The 24,592-nt window shown below is 42.6% G+C and overlaps 1 protein-coding gene across 3 annotated transcripts in view; it reads left to right on the top strand.

The window, feature by feature from the left end:
• LOC122808944 (dynamin-1-like protein) overlaps positions 1-24,592 on the top strand; it is a 1,240,976-nt gene that overhangs the window by 637,597 nt on the left and 578,787 nt on the right. For all 3 annotated transcript variants that reach the window (XM_044080100.1, XM_044080098.1, XM_044080099.1), the window contains one exon: positions 2,724-2,844. In XM_044080100.1, the coding sequence (XP_043936035.1) occupies positions 2,724-2,844 (121 nt within the window). The remainder of the gene's footprint in view (positions 1-2,723; positions 2,845-24,592) is intronic.

Raw genomic sequence — 24,592 nt, 5'->3', positions numbered from 1 at the left:
GAATTTCCTCCCAAAACACTCCTATCCACAGAGTCGGACAATATGGCAGTTGTTTGGTACATCAGCAAACAAGAGGGGACTCATTCCTACCCCACTGTGATGGAAAATCCAGTGGGTTTTTCAGTAGATGATTCCATCTGTTCATATTCTTGCAACTAGTCATATTCTTGAGGAAGCAAATTGTCTTTCCAAAAGGTTGACTCACGGTCTACTGATGCCTTATTAGTAGTAATTGAGGACATCTCTTTCACATAAACCAAGTCTACAATTTCTGTGCATCCCCTGACCAGTGCCCTGTGTTGCTATTACTTTTCCTCTTTACTCTTCCTTAACAGTTAGAGTTGACATGTACATGTGCTCACTTGACCTCAGAGTCTTCGCTGTACTTGCATCAAAGGAAACCAAGGATGTTCATACAGGAAGCAAACTCCAGATGGCCAAAGTGATCCTAAGTGGCTTTGTTTAGTCAAGGCAGACATGGTTTCCCTTGATTATCCTTATCTGTTTTTCCCCCACAAGATCCTACTGATGCAGCCCTTAAGGAGGTCACCCTGAATGTCCTTGTTGTTGACCTGACCACATATTTTTTCCAGTTGCAGTAGTAGCTAGGTCACAAAGTCTTTGTTGTTGAACTGTAAATATTATGTGTTTGTCTCAGAAACCCTGTGAGCAAATAATATATGGGGAAAAATAAAAAAGGTGTTCTTGCTGGCTAGCAGAACAAAACTTAAATCCATTCTTGGTCACAGTTTCTCATGTTTGTGCAGTAACTCCTTGAATTTGGTTTTGAGAATCATTTTGTCCTTGTTGATCATCAGCCCCAGCCTGGTCATTTAGCTCATTTGTTCCTGGGGTGAGGGTCAACCAGGAGGGCTGCAATTCCGATGGTGATCAGGTGTGGTTTGTGTTTATTTATGTAACCCTATCATCCCAGTGTGCACCCCACTGAGTACTTGGGATATCATGGAGGAGGGGACATGTAGTGGACTGTGCACAAAGGATGTCCACTCACTTCCATAAAGTTGCTCCCTTCAAGCAGCCCCTCTCTCTGAAGTACAAGAATTGTTTCCTCAGTCTCCATCATGGAAATTGCAATTACCCAGTGTGCTCAGCATTCCCACCCTCCTGGGGAAAGACTGGTAAGCCACACATATTCATTCCTCCCTGCCTGGCTTATGTGTCGGGGTCAGTAATCAAACCCTGGTCACCTGGATCTCAGTCAGTGATGTATCACTGTGTAGAATGGAGCCAAGCAGACCTCCTTGAGAATTGTGACCTGGGTCTCCACGTTATTCTTCTTCCAGACAGTTTCTAACTTTATGATGGTCAGGATTCCCTGTCCTTGGCTTCTGTTTGTTTTAAGGCCTTTCTCAGTGATACTTTTATTCCAGCCTCCTCTTAGAGATATTCCACCCCCATGGGACACTGTTTCAGAAGCTTATTTGTTTCTCCTTTTGAACCAGCAGGTTTGGCAGAATTAAAATTTCTTTCCTGGAAAATGGCATTCTTTGTGGCTGCTACATGAGATAAAAGAATTTCTGAAGTAAAGCCCTGTTTATTAAACCACCCTACTTTATATTTTATAAGAAGAGCTGCCAATACAACCAGAACTGTAGCTAAACATACAAAAAATGTAAGTGGGAAAACAACTATGTTTGCATTTCAGCTGTAAGACCGGTAGCATAACTAACTCAAAATTCAGCATACACAGTACATACTAATTTTATACAGAATGTACAATGGAAGTAAAGTTGAGATAGAGTCAAACCAAGGTGGGAAAGATGAAAGGGGGAGGGTGTGAATCTTACAGACCTTTGGTTCCTATACGATTTGTTTGGCCAAGGAGCTTTCACTCAGTTTTGAATTGGAAAGTGGCAGCAGGGTTCTGTACATTGTGTGTGTGTGTGTGTGTGTGTGTGTGTGTGTGTGTGTGTGTGTGTGTGTGTGTGTGTGTGTGTGTGTGTGTGTGTGTGTGTGTGTGCGTGCACGTGTGTGTGCACGTGCGCATTGGGGGGGGAGGGTCAGTCAGAACTGACAGCCTGTGAAAGTTTTACTCCTCTTGAAGTCCTGAGGCATTAGTTATACTTGTTACTGCAGAGACCTATTTTTGCAGTTCTAGCATTATGGTAAAGGATAATCGCTTTTTATTTATGTACTGTTCTACACCTTTGAAGGCAAAAATCAAGACTTTGCTGTACATCTTGAAAATGTTTTGTTATGAGCAGTATATTCCTGTTACTTAAGCTGTAGTGTGTCGCCTTGATTTTGCTTTTATGCATTACTTAGAACTGTCTTGAGTAGTTGGGATCTCTTTTCAGATCTTTCTTGGTAAGTGAAATGAAACAGATATGTGATTAGCCTTATCACTTGGTGATTGAGATAAGAACCTTTTTGCTTTTTAACCTGGTAGAAAGAAGTGGAGATGTCAGCAAAAATGGCTCATCAACTTAGGCAGTTGATGGTAAGCATGTTTCATTTACCAAAGAAATGGGTGCACTTTCTTTAGCTAGGAAGTACCAATGTGGTCATTAGAAACATTTGATTAGGTGGAGGCGATTTGAACAAGGAATGTCCAGTGTGTTGTGGTGGCTGTCCTCTTATAGATCTGATGAGGTAGCTACTTGACTATCTGTGCTTTTATGTTTTTTTTTTTTTTTGCATGTGTAGCTGGTATTTGAGGCTTAGGTGTACTGTTGATTAGTCATGTCTATTATCTTTAATAGCTGTGGGGGTGCACGAATATGTTACATCTTCCATGAAACCTTTGGACGAACACTGGAGTCTATAGACCCTTTGGCAGGGCTAACAACTTTGGATATTCTTACAGCTATCAGGAATGCTACAGTAAGTGGATTTGTATATTGTTGGTATGAATTTCTGATGTTTTGCATTTCACCTTTGCAACTGGCTGATTTGTAAAAAGAAGTAATTCTAGAAATATAGTTAGTAGTTGTAGTCAGGTGCAATGTTTACTGATGCTTTCAAAACAGTATGCCTGTATAACTCGTTTAATTTCTGGTATCGATACATGTTTGGTGTGTGTGTGTGTGTGTGTGTGTGTGTGTGTGTGTGTGTGTGTGTGTGTGTGTGTGTGTGTGTGTGTGTGTGTGTGTGTGCGTGCACATACTACCTGTGGAAATGCTGCATCAGAGTAGTGTTGACCCTAAGGCATTAGTTTTCCATTTATGAATCTCTTTTTGTGTTGCACTGCCTGATACATTATCATGCAGTTATTTTAACTCATTTTATAATACAAGCTAAAATATACTTTAAGTACTCCCTTTTAACAAAGTTGCATTAATGAGGAAATAATATTACTATTGTTATTTGTGTGTGTTAGGAGCAAGAAAGGTGTTTCAAGCCCAAGGAGAACAAAGTTGTTCCTGTGATGTCTGTGGTCTCAACCCTACTCTTCATTCACATACACCAGTAGAAGATAACTGACCCAGGTCAACTACTTTACATCAGCATAATTTTAGATAATTAGGGCAAACCTCACCACCAGCTTCCAGGAATGCTCTGGGAAGGTCGCAGCAGAAAAAAATGATGGCACTGCTGGACTATCCTCTGGGTTCTCTGTCACCTCAAGAGAGAGACATCCGATAGAGGCTGGACAGTAGTAGACTCAGACCTAGACTTTTTGGCCTTCTTTTTGAGCAGTGGCTGTACTTCAGGGCAAGCGAATTATTCCATGGCACCTTGGGCCAAAAGCTTGAGAAGTTGGTTCTCAAGGTGAATGGAAAGTGATGAAAGGCGACTCTGTAAAGCCTTGGGTACAAAAGCCTGACAGATGGAACACTGAGTGTGGTCATGAAAAGCACCTAAGCAAAACAGGCACCTGTTGTGGTAGTCTTTATTGGGGAATCTGCCTCCTGCACTGACATTTTTCTTTCTTGGCTGACCTCTAACCCATTGGACAATGTAAAGAAGAGAAAAAGGAACCAAATAGGGTACTTATCTGAAAGACATGGGCTCGGTATAACTAGCAAAGTGAAGGATGTTCAGACTGATGTACATTAATGGCGTTCAGACTGGCGGTAAAGAAGTCCTCAATTGTGAGCATATGTATGTCATCTTTATGCCCTACATTTGTGTGGAGAGCATACATTCAATATATGACTCTCTCGAGGTAATGAAGGTTTTGGTTTGATAAATACTGCAGCAGTGAAAATAGGACATTTACTGTTATGGTAAGATTTTACACTACTGTATATCTGATGTCATTTTCATCCAGTCCTAAACTGATGGGTTTGTATCTGTTCCTCGGATTTGACTCTGCTACTTCTTCCAGCCTGTGAAACACTGAAACTCTTGAGCTCCTCCCTATATCCATAAGGTCCTAGGCACCTAGCATACCTCAGATCTCGTTTGCTGCCTTAGCATATAGACGTGGCCACTGTATACTGTTACGTATAGCGACTTTTTCATGTGAATTAAAACCTTTGTTATAACTTTATAACTCTGTAACCTTATAAACTTATTTCCTTTATAATATTTATATATTTCTACCACTTCTTCCCTTTTACCACTTGGTAATCAAGAATTACACAAGTAAATAACTATCACCGGTTTCCTCTCCTTAGCATACTTTTAAGTACATATTTAATTATCATTCTTGGCCTTTTTCCCCCTTTTCCTTTTCAGTTACCTAAAAAACTTTGCATATTTACTTCTTTATAATAATAATCTCATTAGAAAAATGTCTGAGAAGCCTTCAGGTTGTAAAAAATGTACAGCCTGTTGCTATAAAATCCCATTATCTGACACTCATTTCAAATGCATATATTGCTTATGCTCAGCGCATCTTAATTAACTGCGACATTTGTAAGACTTTTAACCATAGAACCATGATTGACAGAAAAAATAAATTAAACCTAAGAGGTCTGCTCTTCCCCAAATCTGCATCAGCATCATCGTCTGGGGCTCAAACCCCCAAGAAATCTGACAAAAAGTATTCAAGAAGGTGTTCCCCAGACCCAATCTCTTCTTCGGCTCCGGGTCCCGAACCTCCTTGTAAAATTTCTAAAGCTTCGGATCAGAAGTCTAGATCAGAAAAATCACCTAGGATCCGATAGCTGCAGTTGGTCCCGAATCTAGTCTCCTTTCTGCTGCCTTCTCCTTTTTAGGAGCATTCTCGGAGGTAACACCATTCCAGACAGTCTTTGACAGCATCTTCTATGCGTTCTTCCAAGAGTCTGACCAAAGCCGATGTGGACAGGTTGATGAGGAAATTCCTGTCAACGTAGATTCAAATGGGGGATCTTCCTGCTCTGAACCCGTCGGGTTCAGAGACTGTTATTTGTACTACTCCATCGTTATTGGTTCCTTCTCCAATCTCGCCATTGGTTTTGGAGCCATCCGATCTGAAGATTCCATAGTCATCTGTGTCTGGTCTAAAGATACTGGTATCATAGACTCTGGTGGTCTCTCTGAGTGGAGAGGTGCCAAGCACTTCAGAGCTGGACAGTACTTGGAGGTGTAGTATCGGCACCCGAACTGGGATGTTGGAGTCAACTCTGAAGCCGTTGGAGCCTTCTCTGCCCCTCAGAGCTTTGGTGCTAGATAATTCTGCTATAACTCCCTCCTCCAGTAGTTTGCCTTTGGGGCAAAGGGAGCCTATGGTCCATAAGCATTTTTTTACCGGATCTGTCAGTTTCCCTCTCTCTGAGGCATTCTGCTTTCCAGCTAGTGGAGAGATTTTTCTGTTCCAAGAGTTTGGACTTCTCTCTCCTCTTCAACTATAGCTACCCAACTCCATTCAACTCTGCGTCTAGAGCCTCGACCAACTGTGCCACTGGGACAGCCAGCACGAACTATTCTCTAGGACACCCAACAGGGTATGCTTATCTCTTCTCACACTTCTCCAGAGCATCCCACTGAAAAAGTTCCTAGGAAGAGAAAGTGTTAAAGAGGAGGCACTTGGACTCACCACAAGAGTCCGTCACAGACGGTACTGACTTTGATGAGGGGGAAGGGTCCCCAAGATCACCAACTGATGACATCTCATTTGGAGACATCCTATAACTCCTAAATCAGAGAGGTGGTTGGTCTCCTGACATCCCTTCCCAAGAGGAGTCTACATTCCTGGAGGCTTTTGGAGCTGGCCCATGTACCTCCTGGGTAATTCCACCCACTGATAAGCTCACTGATTTGGTCACTTATCAGGCGTGGAAGGAGCCTGATACCATCAAGCCTTTCCCCAAGAGACTGGATAGGATCCTGGCACCACCTAAGGACAAAGTTCATTGGAGCAAAGAGTACCAGTTGATACCATGGTCATCATTGCAGCCACAAAAAAGGAACTAGAGGAACATAGTTCCTCTGTCCACCCCCTAATAGAGAGTCTAGGGAGCTGGACAGATTTGGGAAACATGTCTGTGCTTCAGTAACCTTTGCCCTTCAGTTGCTGAATTATCTGTTGTGCTTCATGAGACTACAGAGAGATTTGTTTAAGGAACTTACCAGATCCCTCTCTGGGACCTTATCCTCTGAGGTAGAGAGTACTGTTGCCTTGCAGTTGGGCACCCTTCATTCCATTTCAAATTTGTCTATGAGACTTATCTGTCATGCTGCTGAAGGTACTTCATGGGCTATGGGTTTAGGCATTTCTATCAGGAGGCATACCTGGATGTATTTGTGAGACTTTGCAGAACCCTTCAAATCTTCCTTCGTTAATGCCCCTTTTGATGGAAGTTCCTTATTTGGTCCCAAAGTAAAAGACACACTATATAAGTGTGAGCCGGAAGGTAAACCCATGTGTGTTGTGGGCGTATGTTTTTTGACTTCTCAACGGACCTTTTCTAGGAACAAACGAGCTGGATGGAAAATGTGGTTCATAAAATCCCAAGGTCCCTTCCAAGATCCACATCATGACAAGTTCCCCCAGGAGCAGACGGGGTAATTCAAACGGAAGACGCCATCCCTGCAGCAGAGGTCATCCACATATTCAGAGATCTAGAGATACCTTCTCTGACATATCCAGTCAGCGCTCCTGAAAGGACGCCCAACTGCCCATCTCTGGAGGCAGTCTGGGGTCATTTATCTCTGCACCAGAGAGCCTGGCTGGAGATTGCAAAAGATTTCTGGGTGCAAAGGATTATATCCAGAGGTTATATATTATCCTTTTCTCTTCCACGCACTTTAGTAGTAAACAAAATCCCTGATGTTTCACCCAATCAGAGGAAAGCAGCAGCACTAGACTTAAGCTGCTAGAAAAGAGTTATCCAGGAAGTCCCCCAGACCAGAAAGAGTCCAGAACTTACTCAAGATTACTTTTAGTGCCAAAGAAAACAGGGGATTGGAGACAAATATTTGGATCTCAGCAAACTAAACCAGCCAGTTCAGTACACAAAGTGCTGGATGATCACACTTCAGTCCATTCTGCCTTTTCTACACAAGGACGACTGGATTTGCTTGATAGACCTTCGGGATGCATGCTGTCATATCAGGATGAACAGACAATCTAAGAGATATCTACGCTTTTGGCTGAGCGCCAGTCATTACCTCTTCAGAGCTCTGCCGTTTGGTCTCACCACAGCCCCCAGGTTACCAAGTTTATGGCAGTAGTAGCAGCTCATTTGAGACTGCATGGATTCCGGCTGTTTCCATATTTGGATGACTGGCTCATACCCACTCCAATAAAGCATCATCTGATTTAAGCACAAGGCTATGTACTTCAGTTATGCTGTCACCTGGGGATTACAATGTCACAACAAATCTCAACTCAAACCAGCACAGATATTGGAGTTCGTCTGAGCCTTGCTTAATACAGTATCTGTAACAGTCCCTCTCCCTCTGTCAAGAGTAAAAACTATTTAATTCCAGGTCAGAAAGTTCATTCAAAGTTCTTCTCTTTCAGCTTGACTGATCCACTGGGACTGAAGCATTAGGGTCCATATCAGTAGCAATCATTCTGGTGCCATTACCAAGATACCATACGAGGATCTTTCAGTGGACTCTTGACAATAGTCCATTCTCCACCAACCTTTATCCAGTCAGATCAAAATAACACAGGCATGCAAAAATTTGTTTCTGTGGTGGATACACTCCGATCAAGTAAAAGAAGGTTGTCCCTTTGTTCTCTCCTAGCTCAAAGCCATAGTGACCACAGACACTTCCCATATTGGGGGGGGGGGGGACAGTTCTTGGGAAAGACAGTCCAAGGCACATGGTTTCCTGAAGAGGCGAACATATGCATATCAGTCTTCTGGAAATGAGAACTGTCCTCCTAGCGTTGCAGGCCTTTAAAGACACTTTACCCACCGGGACTATTGCAGTCCAGACAGACAATATGCGAGTGGTCTGGTACATTGACAAACAAGGGGAACCCAGATCTTTACCCCCTTTGTCAAGAAGCTGTGTGTGTGTGGCAGTGGGCAATCTCATCTAGTCATTTTTCTGATAGCAATGTACATTCCGGGGAAATCCATCATCATTTGCAGACAAATTAAGCAGGTCTATTTTAATGCCTCATGAGTGGTCCCTCAATATGAGGGTTGCAGAAAGGATTTTCCATCAATGGAGACAGCCATGCTATGACCTCTCTGCATCTTCCCTCAACAATAAATGCAGTAGTTCTTTGCCTGATCCCCCCTCCGGTTGAGTCAATTAGGGGTGCTGTTCTTCACGATTAGCCTCTGGTCTCCTTTACTCTTACCCCCCCCCATTATCTCTAATTCTCAAATTTCTTCAGAAAGTGTCTAGATTGAAGAGGACAGAAGAGATGAGGCCAAAGGAAGGGAATCCAAATCTGACGAGGACAATAAAGGGCAATGAGTATAACTGTCCTATAGCATTACGCAGTTATAAGCTCAGTGGCGGATGCTATAACTGTGTAATGCTATAGACAGTTATCCTCATTGCCCTTTATTGTCCTCATCAGATTTGGTTTCCCTGCCTTTGGCCTCATCTCTTCCATCCTCCAGGGATTCTGGATCCAACTCCAAACCTACTGTCTCACCCATCAGACATGATTTATCCAGATATTCTAGGCCTAAAATTGACCACATGGTTTCTTCAGTTCCATTGATTGCCAGACAGTACAGGCTCTCCTACCCTGTCCTTCACATCCTTTTATCATCCACCAAAGCTTCCACTTGGAAACCTTTACAAAAGTAAATGAAAAAGATTTGTCATTTGGGCACAGCAAAACCATCTGGATCCCTTTTCAGCACCAGTTCCAAAAGTTCTTGAATTTTTAACCAGTTTATCTAGCTTGTGTTTCCAATTTTCATATAGGAGTAAATAACTTGTCTTTAGTATCTTCCAAATTTTGTAAAGCCTTTCTAGGAAGAATTTTTCTACATAGACCCCCATTAAAATATGTCACTCATCCTTGGGATTTGAATATTGTTTTGCAAACTTTCACTCAATCCCCGTTTGAACCTTCATCTAGGTGAGAACTAAAATTCTTGATCTGGAAAACTATTTTTTTAGTAACCATAACCTCTGTCAGAAGAATATCAGAATTAAATACATTGTCTTTCAACCCCCTTTATTTGATTTTTCATAAGGTTAGAGTATCCTTATGGACCAATCCTTCCTTTCTTCCTAAGGTGGTGTCAGAATCCAATGTTAACCAAACTATCACCCTCCCAGTCTTCTTTCAAAAATTTTCAAATAAGACAGAGAGTATATGCTACATATTTTGGATGTTCACAAACAGTTACAGTTTAATTTACATAGAACAAAAAATTTCAGGAAATCAGAACAATTATTTGTCTTCTTTTCAGAGTCAGAATTAGGTAAACCAGTTTCTAAAGTGATTTTAGCAAAATGGTTAACTGATTTTTATTACCTTTGAATGCAAAACATTGAGCTTGCCTTTATGTAAAACACCAAAAGCAGATTCCACCAGGTCTGTGGCAACTTCTTCAGCCTTTTTATCCAGATCTTCATGGGAGGATATTTGTGCAGCTGCAACTTAGGCAAATCCTCATACTTTTATTGCTCATTACAAATTGGATCTGATCTCTAGGGGAGGAGTAGCCTTTGTTTTAACAGTGCTCAGGAATGTCCTTCCATAGAGTTCTCCCAGGATTTAGGTAGGTGGGGACTCTGTCCCAACAGTTGAGGAATGAATGAAAATTGATTAAATCGGAAAAAAAAATATGTGCTCACCATAATGTTCATTCCATCTGTGTTGTCCATTTTCATTCTTCCTCAAATTCCCTCCCACCAACCCCCTCTTTATTTAACTCTCTGAAGGATCAAAAGTTGCTGGAGGAACTACTGTTCATTTGAGTCCTAGATTCTGTTGTATTATCTGCTTATGCTCTGCAGGTATAGAGAACAGCGTAGGGTATTATGCATATAGGGAGGAGCTTGAGAGTTTGTGTTCCATGAGCTGAAAGAAGCAGCCGAGTTGGATCCAAGCTTCAGATGCAAACCCATCAGTTGAGGAAGAATGAAAATGGACAACACAGATGAGACGTTATGGTGAGTACATAACTTTTTTTCGTAACATGGAATATTGTTTGCTTATTACTCTGATATCTGTGGGATGAGTCTCTGACCTGCAAACTATCATGGTGGGACATCTTCACTTGATTTTCCACAGGTGTAGAGTCATATCGCACACTAACTCCTATCTCATGTAGAAACAGTCTCAGAATTCATTCTTAATCAGTCTGTTAGCCTCCCTGTGTTCTTCCCAGAAACTAACAAAAAGGGTGAGAAGATGCTTCATTCCTTGGATGCATATTGGCAGCTCAGGTGCTACCTTGACAGAACAAAATCCTTCAGGAAGGCTGAAAGGCTTTTTATTTCCCACACAGGGACAAAGAATGGTTAACCTGTATCTAAGTAAACCATTGCTCTTTAATTGTTCTCTGGTATTGTTTTGTTTTTTTTTTTTGTTACACCCACCATGGCAAGGCAAATCCAGGCAAGATAAATGTGCATTCCACCAGAGCCTTTTCATCTTCAGAAGCATATTTAAAAGGAGTGAACTCTAGGAGTATTCTAGAAGCCACAGCTTGTTCCTCTGTCCATAACTTTACAAAGCATTATAAACTGAATGTCTTTTCTAAGTCCATCACATATTTCGCTAGCACTGTTTTTCAGGGGGTCTTGTTCTTTTATTCCTTCCTCCTCCCAGGTTTGTTACACTTTAGGAATCCACCCTTATACCAGTAAGGCAGTGTGTTTGTTGAGCATAGTACAGTTGCACTAGTTCTACTTACCTGTAACAGTAGATGATTATAAAATACACCCTCTTGCTAGCAGTACCCACCCACTATCCCCTTTTTGTGGGGTGTATATACTTTGGTGTTGGAGTTGCTGTTGAGTTATGCATAGTGGCTTTTATTGTTTTGTCTTTGTGCGTGTTTTTTTTTTTTATTTAGAAAAGCAGGTGTTTGCAAAATGTGCATTTTCATCTTATCTTCCTGCTGAACCCTCGAAATATGAGTGTCCTGTCTGTGGATCTGAAAGGCAGTCCCTGTACTGCCAGATAATTTTTCTACCACACCCACAGACAGGCAGTGGTAAAAGCTCTAAGCTTTGGTAAACAGACAGAGATAGAATAGCAGAGCACTACTACCTATATATCAGTAAGGCATTGAACTTGCAGGACTGCACTTTATTCCAGCAACTTTCTAAGATTGTAAGAGCAATATTTAAAATCTATCCACTGATTTTAGGTCTTTGTCCCTCCTCCCCCTCATTAATTTTGTCTTTGTCCAGAATTCTTGTGCTAAAAGGTTGAGAAGTATTGCACACTGGCCATGACTGTAGAGTATAGAGAATTTACATCTATTTAAATTCAGGGATCTTCTTTTGCCTTTCCCATTGGCAGGAGAGCTGTGTTATAACTGGTGTGGTATGGGTGATGTGCATCTGTCACACAGCGCTCGTATGTGAGGCGGCAAGTGGCTTTTTCAGTTTTCTTTTTAATAATATGACACATTACAAATGCGTACATGTATCACAGGCTGCTGTTAGCAATGTCTGTTCATTTGGTGGAGATAGTCTGCTGTTAGATTCCCTTATCTTTTTCGTTCCTCTACATTGCATAGTTACTTCAGTTTCTTGCATTTGTGAATTTCAGACATGGGAAGATCATATCATTCGCATACCTACTGTGCATCTAGTAGTGCTTGTCATTGCTGCCTGGCGGTGGATCATGTTTCTGAATCATATAGGGCTGTCGCAACATATACCAGCCCTGCACAGTTACAGAAGCTGTTTATGAATTTTACCCATTGCTGTCACTAGATGATTTTAAATAATGAATAGTTATATATTGACTCACTTTAGAATTACAGTGTTTGAAGGATACTATGCAGCTGTTTCAGATTTGTACACTGTTGCTGACATGTGAGGCTCTTGCAGTGGGACAAGTGTTTTTATGTACATAATTTTACAAATACAGGTTGCGGTCCAGCCTACCGTTCTCAGCTACATACCTACTACATAATATAAAAGAAAGTGCAATATAATTGGATTAATACAGCGGTGTCTACACAAACAGTTAGTATATTTTTACTATCTTAGAGCCAAAACACTGAGACTCAACAACAAGAAGTAGCTGTAGGTCATTACAGAGAAACACTAACATCTGGCCTCTTTAAAATTGTCTCTTATTTGAGAGGTGAAGTTAAAAGGTACTAGTGTCCAACTGTATGGAGAAAGAGTTGCAGATTTGTGGTGCACAGAGTTAGAAATCAAAACTGGTGCTTTCAGATAATAATCTGCAAAGTGAAAACAACATTGCAGATTGTAGTTTTTATCCTCGTTTTGAAATTAAGATTCTGTGGTGAGGAGGTGAGTCATTTAAATATTGTAGTCTAAAATAAAGTGGACTACAGTACGCTTTTCATTGAAATGAGCAAGAAGCCAGTAATCCTTTCAGTGAAAGTCCATATGTTCTTGTCATATTTGTTAGTAAAATGGCACAGTTTATATAAGGCTACCTGAAGAGGAGATGCATCCAATTAGCCACTGGTGGGAGACTGCATTCCATAGTGGGCAAGAAGTTGGTTTTGCCTATAGCAATAATTCCTTAGTTCATAGGTTCATAGGTTTATACTAGGCTATCTGCCCTAAGGCATTTATAAGCCTAGCCCAAATTATTGTGGCTTACGCCACCCCTTATATGAAAAAATACTGTGCCCATTAGTTTGTTGTGCCTCTGTCCAGCAGTGACCCAGAGATGATTCCCGGGGTAAACCTACGATCTCCCATCCACAGGTCTAGATTTCTCTTGAACAGAGTCAGCGAGGTGCTCTGCCTCACATGGACCGGGATTTTATTCCACAGCATAGGGAGTCTCTGAGTGATAAATCTATCCCTCCAGCACGCCCTATTTATATCCGTGCTAAGGTTTAAGTCGCTTGCTCTAGTGGTTTTGGTGGATTTGGATTTTTTGAGGTGGAGCATGTCCATTAATTCCGGGTTGGACATGGCCTTGTATGTCAGGCACATGTCACCTCTGAGCAGACGGTATGCGACTGAATAGAGCTGGAGTTTCTTCAATCTGGCAGCATATGACAGATTTTGGAGTCCCTTTATCCTTTTGGTGAGGAACTTTTGGGGTCTCTCCAATTGCTGCAGATATCGGGTGAGATACATCCCGAATGGGGCATTGTACTCGATCATTGGTCTGATAAGTGAAGAGTACAGGGGAACAATGACCTCACTAGATCTGGATGTGAATCCCTTCATGATCAGGTGGGCAATGTAGAAGGTCTTTCTAACCACTTTAGCAATGTGAGTGTCAAAAGAAAGGCCACTGTCAACCTGGGTCCCCAGGTCCCTGATAACCTCTTCTGTGCTTAGTGGATTGCCACCTATATGGTAGCTTGGGGTTACCTTGTTTTTCCCGAAGGGTATGACTATACATTTTTTGGCGTTTAACTTCAGGCCATGGCTCTGGCACCAGCTATCTGTTTCCGTGAGTCCCTTCTGAAGGATATCAGTGTCCGATGCACTTTCCACTATGGCGCCCAGTTTGCAGTCATCTGCAAACTTTGTCAGCCAAAGTCCTCCCATGTTGGCCTGTACTTCTGAGAAGTAGATGCCAAACAATAGGGGGCCAAGGACCGAGCCCTGTGGGACACCACTTGTGACCGGCTTGGAGTCTGACACAGCGCCAGCAACTCTAACCCTGTGGGTTCTGTCCTTAAGCCAGTTTGCAACCCATCTTGTGACATACGGGTTTACATATAAGCTGGTAAGTTTTTCTACAATACCCGAGTGGGGTATTGTGTCGAAAGCCTTTGCAAGGTCAAGGTAGGCTGTATGGACTGCCTTTCCCTCATCAATGGCCTTGGTGACTATTTCGAAGAAGTCGACCAAGTTCAAAAGGCATGATCTTCCCTTGACAAAGCCAAACTGGGTCGGGTCCAATGTCTGCAAGTCCCCTATATCTTTGTTTATGAGCTCCATTATGATCCTCTCCATAGCTTTGCAGACTAGACTTGTTAAGCTTATGGGCGGGTAATTAGCAGGGTCCGTGAGGCGCCACCTTTGTGGAGTGGGACCACAGTTGCCGTCGCCACTCCTTGGGCACGATCCTGTGGTAAGGCTGAGATTAAACAGCTGCCTTATGTGCGGGTTTAATTCCTCATTTAGCTCGTGTAGCACACAGCCGGGGACACCATCCGGTCCCATTGATGCTGTGTTTTTAGCTTTAGAGAGAGCAGCTTTCACCTGCGCATTTGAGATGTCCGGGAGGCTACACTCGGCTGGGATAGTTATCTCTCCTTTAGGGGAGAGGGGTGAAGTTTGCACTGAACCTGTTTGCCAGTATGTTGGCAATGTCTGTGGGTTCAGTGATTTTTGTATCATTTTGGACTAATTCTGAGCATATCTGTGAGTTTCCACCCAGGTTCCTAACATAGCTGAAAAAGGCCTTATGATTGTCCTTTGAATCCATGGCAATTTTTCTCTCAAAATTGGCCTTAGTTGATTTTATGAGTGCTCGTATTTTTTTACTAATAATGATCAGGGGTGACTTCCCTTTTATGGATTTTGTTCTATCATGTAATAGCTTTCTCCTCTTATTGTAAAGTTTGTTAATGGCTGGGGTCCACCAGACTGGACGTTTGCCCTTTGTGGAAAGAGTCTTGGTTTTATTTGGGATTGCCTGATCCATGCAGTCCTGGAGGTGTTCATAGAAGGCATTTGTAAGGGCTTCCGCAGCTTGGGTTGTGGTTTCCTCTGACTCAGGGGCCTTGAAGGATACCACACCAGTCTTGAGTACTGTGAAGTTTGCTTTAGAGAAGTTCTTCACTATGGTCTTTTTTGTTTGGGGTGGGGGCGGGATGTGGATTTCCAGTGAGATTAGTTTATGATCAGATCTCACCAATGAGGGATATACTTCCGGTGTGGAGCATTTTGTCCCCATGTTTGTGACAATGAGATCTAGTATATTTTCTCCTCTCGTGGGAACAGTGACTAGCTGTTCCATGGCATTTGAATTTATGAACTCCAGGAACCGTTGGGCTAGAAAGTTAGGGCTTGAGTAATGTTCCCAGTCTATATTCGGGTAGTTGAAGTCACCCAATATGATGGTGTTTGGAGATGCATTTATACCCTCTAGTGTCTTCAGGAAGGCTGTGTGGGGTTCCTGAGTTTGAGAGGGTGGCCTGTAGCATGCTACAATTTGTAGAGCAGTTTTGCCTATTGTTAGTTGCACCTGGATGGTTTCAAGCTTCATGCGTTGCCACCAACCTGGAGGTGTGAGTATCCTTTATGAATATGGATACACCCCTCCTTTTGTGGAGTGGTCCGGGTTTTGGGGCGGAACGCATGATATGAGGTAAAACCTAATAGTGCCGGGTGCTCTCAGGAGCCTTGAACCAGGTTTCAGTTACAGCACAGACATCGATGTTCTCCATACTGAGAAGGGCCTCGAGTGCGTGCATTTTGAGATTTAGACTTCTGGCATTGAGCAGCATTACCCTCAATTTCTTCCCATTTTTGTTTTCTAGGGTGGTAGGTTTAGAATTTGAGCCTTGCCTAAAAAGGCACTATGGGGTGGCAAGAGCCTTAGCCAATATCCGAATCCCAGGGGTGACAGGTGCAAGCCGTCCCTTGCAGCGTGGCTTGTCAAGCATGTCATCCCAGGCAGACAGACACTGGATCCCCTTTGAATGACACCAGACATTAAGCCAATTGTTAAAGCTGATCATCTTGTCTCTATATTGTGGCATCATTCTTGGTGAAGGAAGGATACTGCTCAGGGTTAGGGTCATACCTGCCTGGGCTACATAATCAGAGAGCTCCTCTATGTCTCTTTTCATGCAGTCCAGGGAGGTGCGTCTCAGGTCGTTCACACCAGCATGGACAATGACTGTGTCATATTTGTACTTGCTGTGGAGTGACCCGAGTGCTTGTGTTATGTGGCGGATTCTAGCCCGATAGGCAGCTTACTGTGACCCTCTCCTTGTTCAGCCTGGTGAGTGGGACGCCAGTGTGTCTGACTATGGAGTCACCTATGACAAGTATGTTTGGTGTTGTATTTGGCCTTAAGGGCTGTGACTGCTTTGCACACTGCTTTTGTGGTTTATGTGTTGCTTGTGGGGTGTCTTGAGGTAGCAGTTGTTTGGGTGTCTGCTTTGGAGGCCTCTGCTGTTTAGGTAAATTTTTACTCAGAGCCTCCGAGTATGTCTTTGTGTGTTTATGTGTTTGATTCAGTGGAGTGGTAGCATTATGTGAGGCTGGTTTTGTGGTGTGTGTAGTTGCCTTCTCCTGTCTGGTCTTGCCAGTCCTGAGTTGAGAGAGCTCAGCCTCCAGTTTGGCTAAATAGCTGCATCTCTCGCAAGTATTTGTGTTATGTGGGAGGAGTCTTCCTTAGATAGTAAAAGAATTAGCCAGTGTAGAGTGCATGTGTAGCAAAGTTTCTGTGTTTCAAGTGGATCTTTGGTTTTATTCTCTGAAGAACAAGCCTGAATCAAGCAATACCGTAGGTATTTAAAAAAAAACAGAAAGTTTGTGTGCATTTGGGTCTAAAATAGAGAGGTCCTTGTCCACAGAAGAGAGTCTTTTCTGTGCATCTAGAAGCATATATTCTTAAATGTATCAACAATGAGGCCTCCATCATGAAACTTGATGAAGATCTGTCAAACATTTCTTGTAGAAGTAGTGTCTTTACTGTAAATTTAGGCCCTCAGCATCCACAATTTTGTTGGCATTTGTTAGAAAATGATGGAGTTAATAAAAAATGGAGAAAATAGGGGCCCACTATCTCTGCTGTGCAAAAGTATAAAGTCTTGACTATGACCCAGGTGATCCAAGTCCAGTTAGCACTTTGGGCACCTACTAGAACTAGTATGGGAAGGAGAGAGAGAAATGATGAGGCTTTGCCTGCTCAGCTCTCTTTGTAAGGAGGGCAGGGGATATGAGGTGCTGGTGTGTAGAAGAGACATTCGTAGAAGTTCCATTGGAGACTGGTGCTCAGAACATCACCTGGTTAATGCATTTGGTTGGATTTGAGCAAGCTGTCTTTGTGGGAGAGTAATGGGGCTGCTAGACCATGTCAATAACAAGCATTGGCCTATAAGAGAAATGCCAACACGTAGGGGGAAGGGCTATCACTGCAAGTATATTACCTACTCTGTGAGAAGCTGTAGTCCTTTGCCTGTTAATGCCTTTCAATTCACTAGTTCAACAAACAACTGTTGACCCTGTCTGGCCAAGATGCAATCTGACCAGTGATTAATTTACTGTGGGTGGGGAATGAGCTAAGGCTAATGGGGGAAAACTGTACCACAACCATGATATATAAAGCTAATCAGCACAGAATGCCTGGAAATGAATAACAGGGAACTCCAGTATCAAACCTTGGGGACTTCAGGTATTAATGGGAATGGAGAGAAGAGATTATCATTACGTTCACCTTAATGGGTCTTTCCTGTAGATAATGTTTAAACCAGAGCAAGATACTTTGGTTTAAGGCGAGGGTTCTTAACTTGGAAAGTACAATCATTATGTATTTGTCAAGTCCACATAAATGACTCCCTGTAAGGAGATGGAGAGACATAGCCATGTAAATGTTGACTATGAGAATCTGGAAGGCATTAGAAGTACTAACCTTTCTGAAGTCATACTCCTTATCAGAGAAAAGATCATAGTCTTCTAAATTTTGCCTTATTTATGAAGAAGCTGCTTTCTTGGGGATTTTGGGGAGGGAAGGTGAAAGATGTTTGTGGCCAATCTTGAGATGAATCTGGTTTCCTCAGACTTCAAAAAGTCTGGAGAAGTAGTATTGATGATATGCTGTAAAGTGACGTTAAATGTACTGCAGGCTGGAAGGAGTTTGAGGTATAATCCATCAGATCTAGGTTACTCATAGCTGTGGATGTTATATTTTTAGCCGTTGAATAACCTGAATCTGTTGTAGAGTGATTGTGAAAATGAAATATAGTCGATGATGTCAGGTATATGATTTATATGATTTAACAGTTTGTTCAAGGTTAGAGATAAAACTCTACCTCTAAGCTCTTTTCAGCTACTCAGGCATCTTTTAACTTAGTTGAAACATGGCTCTCCAACAACCAGCTCATCCGTAACCCTAAAAAAACAAAGCTGTTACTCTTCCTACCTAAAAAGTTCAACAGTATTAAACCCTCCTTCTCCATACAGTCCCTTAATAACACTCCCACTCAGGTAGAATCCAGTACTAAGCTCTTGGGCGTAACCATAGACGATCAGCTTAAATTTGACTTGCATGTTAATAACTGTATCAAAAAGACTCATTCAAAACTAGGGCTCCTTTACCTTAACAAGAAATTCCTTACCTCTGAAGCCAAGATTACTCTCTCTTACCTATATTCTACCCAGTCTAATGTACAATTCTCAAATTCTCACAAATCTCAACTCAGCACTCCTGACCAAACTCGAATCTACCTACAACAAGGTAGCTAGATTTGGTGCCCAGCAAACCTACAAATCACTGTCTCTCTCTAAAACACCTAAACTGGCTTGAATTACCCCACCAGCTTCTTCTCTCTCAGCTCCAGATCATCCATTCTATCCTATACCAGTCTTCCTACTGCCTACCACTATCCCCTCTCATCTCCCATTATTCTCCCTCAAGACCTCTCCGAAGCTCTAACCAAGACCTACTACAAGTCTACAAACCCAAGTTTAAATTTGGACGCAACATGTACAGCTGTCACCCCACTATTGCCTGGAATAGGCTCTCACTAGAAATCAGGACCCTTACACATCCTAATCAATTTAAGACAGCCACCAAAGAGCACTTTAAAAAAGTCACTGGTCCTGTCACTGCACTCTCCCTCCTTAACATCCTCTACTTTCTCATACCTTAATCTACTTTCTGCCCTTGACTCACTGTTCTCACTAGCTCTCTGTAATCTTCCTTGACTACTCTTTCTACTGTCTTCTAAAATCTGTTAAGCAAATTGCCTCAGAGAAACATTCTGTTGTAATTGTCTTGCCTTCATGCAACTACATCATGATATAACTGGGTTTTTGTAACCGATTACCGCAAAAGCTATACTCATCTTAATGACATATTTCTTTTTATACATCTTGAAATAGTTATGCTATACTCCTAATTATTGACACTGTATAACATTGTATTGCTACTTAATGCCTTGTAATAATCCTGTAACATTGCTGTTTAATGCTAATTTATAATGAAAATTGTATAATATGTCGGAGCTTTTCTCCCCGAGCCTCCGCTGAAAAAGGGCTTTTCAGCTCAGTTGGACAATCCCGGTCAACAAATGTAAAATAAATAAAATAATAAGTAAATAGGTTTGTTTTTGCCAAAAGCATTAGAGATATCTGCACATGAGGAGGAGATGTTCTGACTACCAGCCTTTAGAGAGACTGGAGGACCTGGGCTCTTATACTAGAAAATACTAAGAGTACTGAGTAGGGAAAAAAAAGTATCAAGTAGGGATGTTTGGCTTGGTATTTGCATTTCTGGTAAACTCACTAAGGTGTACAACAACCTTTGTTACCATCAGAAGACATGGATGGCTAAAGAGTTAGCCTTTGCCAGGAAATGTTAATGCTAAAGTTCTGCTTGCCCCATTAGTATGGAAACTTTATTTGGACTGCCTGTGGAGGATTTGGCACCTAGAGTAGAAAAAAAAGACTATGACAGTGGTGAAATAGTTTACCTTTTTCCTGCACCCCCCCCCCCAAGTGTCCCAGAAAGTATCCATCTCCTTAACAACTGCTTTAGGAAACAGCAAGGCTTTAACAAAGCACAAGTAGAAACAAAAATACAAGATGCCCTCCAAAACTTTCATTCTGTCCAGTATAGATCCAGGTTGAACCCTACAATACCCATCCCACACCTTTCCAGCCCTTGGGGGGATCTTAACTATGACAGTAACTACCACTGTTTTACTTCAGACAGGTTGATTCTTCAACTCATTTTCAGAAACTGTGCAGTTGTATGTTATAAAAGCCTATACAAGGCCATATAGTTCATTGTGTCAGCAGCTGCGCACAGTCCTTTGGCATTCACTTCTAAAAATAAGGCATTTTAGTAGGTACCATGTCACCGCCAGGTCACAGAATTTTATTAAAGGTTTTTTCTTGGTCCAGAAAAGGACATCAGATGGAAGCAAGTACTGGGCTTCCCAGTGTGAACATATCCATCCATATGTTTATAACCACTTTCACCTAATTTATGACTGTGTTGGTCACAGCCTTTCCTAAGAAACAGGTGGTGCAAGGCTGAAATTAGATCTGGGTAGGATACTAGTTATATCACATGGCATACACACTCACATACCTACATGCATTGCAGACTTAAAGCCAGTTTAGCAGCAGCTTTAAATTTTTCACCTATGTTTGGGCATGGGAGGAACAGAGAGACTCTGAAATAAATTTATCCGAGCATGTGAAGAACATGTAAAAGTCCTTACGTAAGGAATCCCATCTGAGAACTAAACCTGGAATACAAGACTTGTAAAGCAGCAGTGCTATCCTCCTCTGCCAACACATTTATTTGACAAGTTCTGCATGGTAACAGTTTACTGTGCGCTTCCCTTCCTAAAAAAACATCATTGATGGCAGCTCTGCACACCGAGGGTGCTTACATATGTATATCTCAGTTTTCCATTCCTGCAGATATTCTGTGCTGGACAGTTTCTTTTATAGTTTTCACTTGTAACATAAAGCCATTAGTCAGTGATTTGTGCATAAGAATTCAGTACATTCCTGGAACTTCCAAGATTGCTGCACACTGAGTCACAGTTTAATTTTAGCTCTCCAGTGTGAAACAGAAACTCAGAAAAGAGAGAGAGTGAATTTGTCTGTGGGGTAAATTTCAGTAACTGGCTAGTAAGTGCATTGCCTGGATGCCAGCAAAAAAGAAATTCAGCAAACCTGAAAGAAAGTCGGTCACAAAAGGTGAGAAAATGCTGGTTCAGAAGAATCCTGCAGGTGTTCAGCAAGAAGCAGTTGATGCTCCAGCTTTGGTGCAAGACATGACTTCCAGTTGTCTAGAGGAAGAAAAAAAGTCAAATGTGTTCAGAGCAGATTAAAGTAAACAAACCACTGAAGGAGTATATCAACTCGTATAACAAAAGGCTGCAAAAAATGGAAGAAGCTTTAAACAGGTAGTCAGATGAGCTGTTAAAACTGCAATAATCAGAGGTTGAAATGAAGAAAGGCTGGCTGAGTATGAGACTTCGTAAGAAGAGATGTTTCAAAAATGGTAAAAATAGAGGACAGAGCACATAGGTAAAACCTGAGAATCTGATGTTGTCCTTTTCATTCTTCCTCACTGACTGGTTATGATTCCAACTTGGCCGCATTTTCAAGACTTGGATCCTAGTCTCAAGCTCCTCCCTCTACCCATAATGCACGACACCATCCCAACTCCGTAGATCTCATTTGCCACCTGACAGCTAAGACACAGATCTCTGGTCTCGAGCGTGAGAAAAATTATTTGTTCCTTATTTTGGCAAATCAGTATAGTTAAAAGTCCTAGCTATAGCCTTACAGTTAGTTGTTGGTGTCCGTGGGTTTCTTTTCTTCTTTCTCCCTCTGTTTTAGAATATTTGTCATAGTTTTTACTGGCATTGGGATGTTTGCCTCTTTATCATTGTATTGTTTATCTCTGAACTGCCTTTCTCTTCTATGGTATCTTTTCTGTTAAAAAAAAAAAAAAAAAAAACAAAACAGTTTTTCTAGTTAAATAAGTGTGTTTAACTGCCTAAACGTTAGTTCAGATTAATGCTTTTTTTCTTCTGATAATTGCTGTGTATGTGTGTGTATATTTGAAAAGCCTTCAGGCTTCAAACGATGTACTTCTTGTAGGCACAAGATCCGTAACTCCGATACCCACATGAAATGTGTCTATTGTCTGGGCCTCGAGCATTTAATGTCAGGCTGTGAAATCTGTGCCTCCTTCAATCCTCTGGCCATATCGGACCAACAAAATAAATTGATTTTACAAGGTTTGATACCTGCCTCCTCTTCCTCTTCCCCTGGTGCTCAACCCCCCTCTGCCCCCTCTGCCACATAGCTCAGATGAGCCTAGGAAGAGGTCCTTACAAAAATCTCCAAGGTCGTCTGCTGAGCCTCCTCAGAAGCATGCTAGAACATTGGATCCGACATCCTCAGATACGAGGTTGACTTCTTCAGATCCTCAGATTTCCACGGATTCTAAAGATTTTCCCACCCGATCCACAGAGACCTTCGGATCTGACAGGGTTGTCATAATTACCAGTTCTCCTTCAGCTCCGGTGTTAGATCCCAGGCCATCAGATATGACATCTAGGAGCAGAACTCCAGAGTTTAAAAAGGACAGTTTCACCATCACTGCCAGCCAAGCTATTTCAGACACCCTCAAAACGTTCAAGACCTGCTTCCTTAGCTTTGTCCAGATCTTCTATGAGGTTGATAGAGGCCAATATGGACAGAATGATGCAGAGATTCCTAAAGACTTAGACCAAGATGGGGGGGTCTTACAAACTCTGTTCCCTCTCGGATCCATGAGTGCACCATCCCAGACCGCTCACACTCCTCCTCCAATCTGACCCATGGTTTCAGAGTCCCACGATATCCAAGAGAGTCAGCATCTGATCAGAGAAAGCCCCCTTCCTTGACTCCATTTTCTTCTCTGATCAGCCCTGCTACAATTTCATCAAATCAGATGAGGTCTTGGATTCAAGATGTCAGCGCTGGGTGTAGGGGGATGGGGTTGGCTCCGATCCTGTGGGATTCATCCCTTCCTCTTGATGCCTTGGCCCTCAACGGCTCTGGTCCGATTCTTTCTGGAGGCTGCAGATACAAGATTGCCCTAGTCCTTTCCGCTTCAGCTGCCTCTGCTCCGAAGGAGATGGGATGAGTTTCCCCGGATCTGACAGCTTTCCAGGTTGTAGAAAGGGTCTTCTCTTTACAGATCTGTCCTCTCACATCTCGGATCCTCCCCTTCGTCCTTCATCAGGTCTGAGCACTGAGCCCATCATTCCTACTCCGGATCAGCCTACTCCGGGAAGCCTCCATACTATTCCACCAGAGGAATTCCCCCTTTTTTCTGACACCTCCCCTGAACACCCCACAAAGGAGGTTCTGCGGAAGAAGTGCAAACAAAGACCCAAAGACTCCCTAATGGAGTCCCTTACTGAAGACACCGACTTTGATGAGGGAGAAGGATCCCCTCGATTGCCACCTGATGACATCTCCTTTGGAGACATCCTGGAGATCCTTAGAAAGGTGACTGGTCTGCCCAATCTCTTCCTCCTGAAGAGTTGGTGTTCTTGGAAGCTTTCTGGATGGCCCAATCTACAGTCCTGGGTGACCCCCCCGCCCCAGCGGATGAACTTATTGACCTAGTTTCCCACCAGGCCTGGAAGGAATCAGACACTGTCAAGTCCATCCCCAAGCATCCAGAAAAATTTCTAATTCTTCCAGCTGACAGAACACATTGGAGCAAGGGTGTCCCAGTTGATGCCATTGTTGTGGTGGCAGCCACAAAAAAGGAGCTAGCAGAGCTGCTTTGTCCATCCACCAAACAGGAAGTCCAGAGTGATGGACAGATTCGGAAAGCACATCTACCCCTCAGCCTCTGTCACACTCAGGTTATTAAATTATTTGGTACCATTTGGAAAGAAATTTGATCAATGAGCTATCAAACTCTCTTGCTGAGACCACGTTGATGGAGGACCTCAAAAGGTCTCTTCCCAACTGGCTACTGTATCATTCCTTGCCAGTTCCTCGATGAGGTTGATCTCCCGTACACTGGACGGTACCTCATGAGCATCCTGTTCAGTCTTAGCAGTAAGGCGACATGCCTGGATGAGGCTGTGTGACTTTACAGAAACCTTTAAGGCATCTTTTGTTAATTTCCCCCTTGGATGACTCCTCCTTGTTTGGGCCATCAGTAAAAGAAACACTTACCTACAGCGAACAGGAAGAAAAGACCCTTTCTTCCTTGGGAATCAAGTTTTCTACCCCTCAGGGGACATTTTCCAGAAACCAGTGAAGAGGGAAGAAAACTTGGGTTTCGGAAGTCTGGGGGGCCTTTTCAGGATCCGTGCGGGGATACTTCCTCCAGAGGTAGAGGAGGGTGTTCTAACAGTAGACATTGCCCCAGAGCAGGGAGGGTCTGCAGAACCAGGGTTTCAGAGACTCTTTGTCTGAAAGGCCCTAT

This window comes from Protopterus annectens, chromosome 8.part0 (genome assembly GCF_019279795.1).
Source record: "Protopterus annectens isolate FY-2018-M chromosome 8.part0, PAN1.0, whole genome shotgun sequence".
NCBI lineage: Eukaryota > Metazoa > Chordata > Ceratodontiformes > Protopteridae > Protopterus > Protopterus annectens.
Note: the sequence above shows the minus strand (reverse complement) of the source record. Positions and strands in the feature narration are given on the sequence as shown.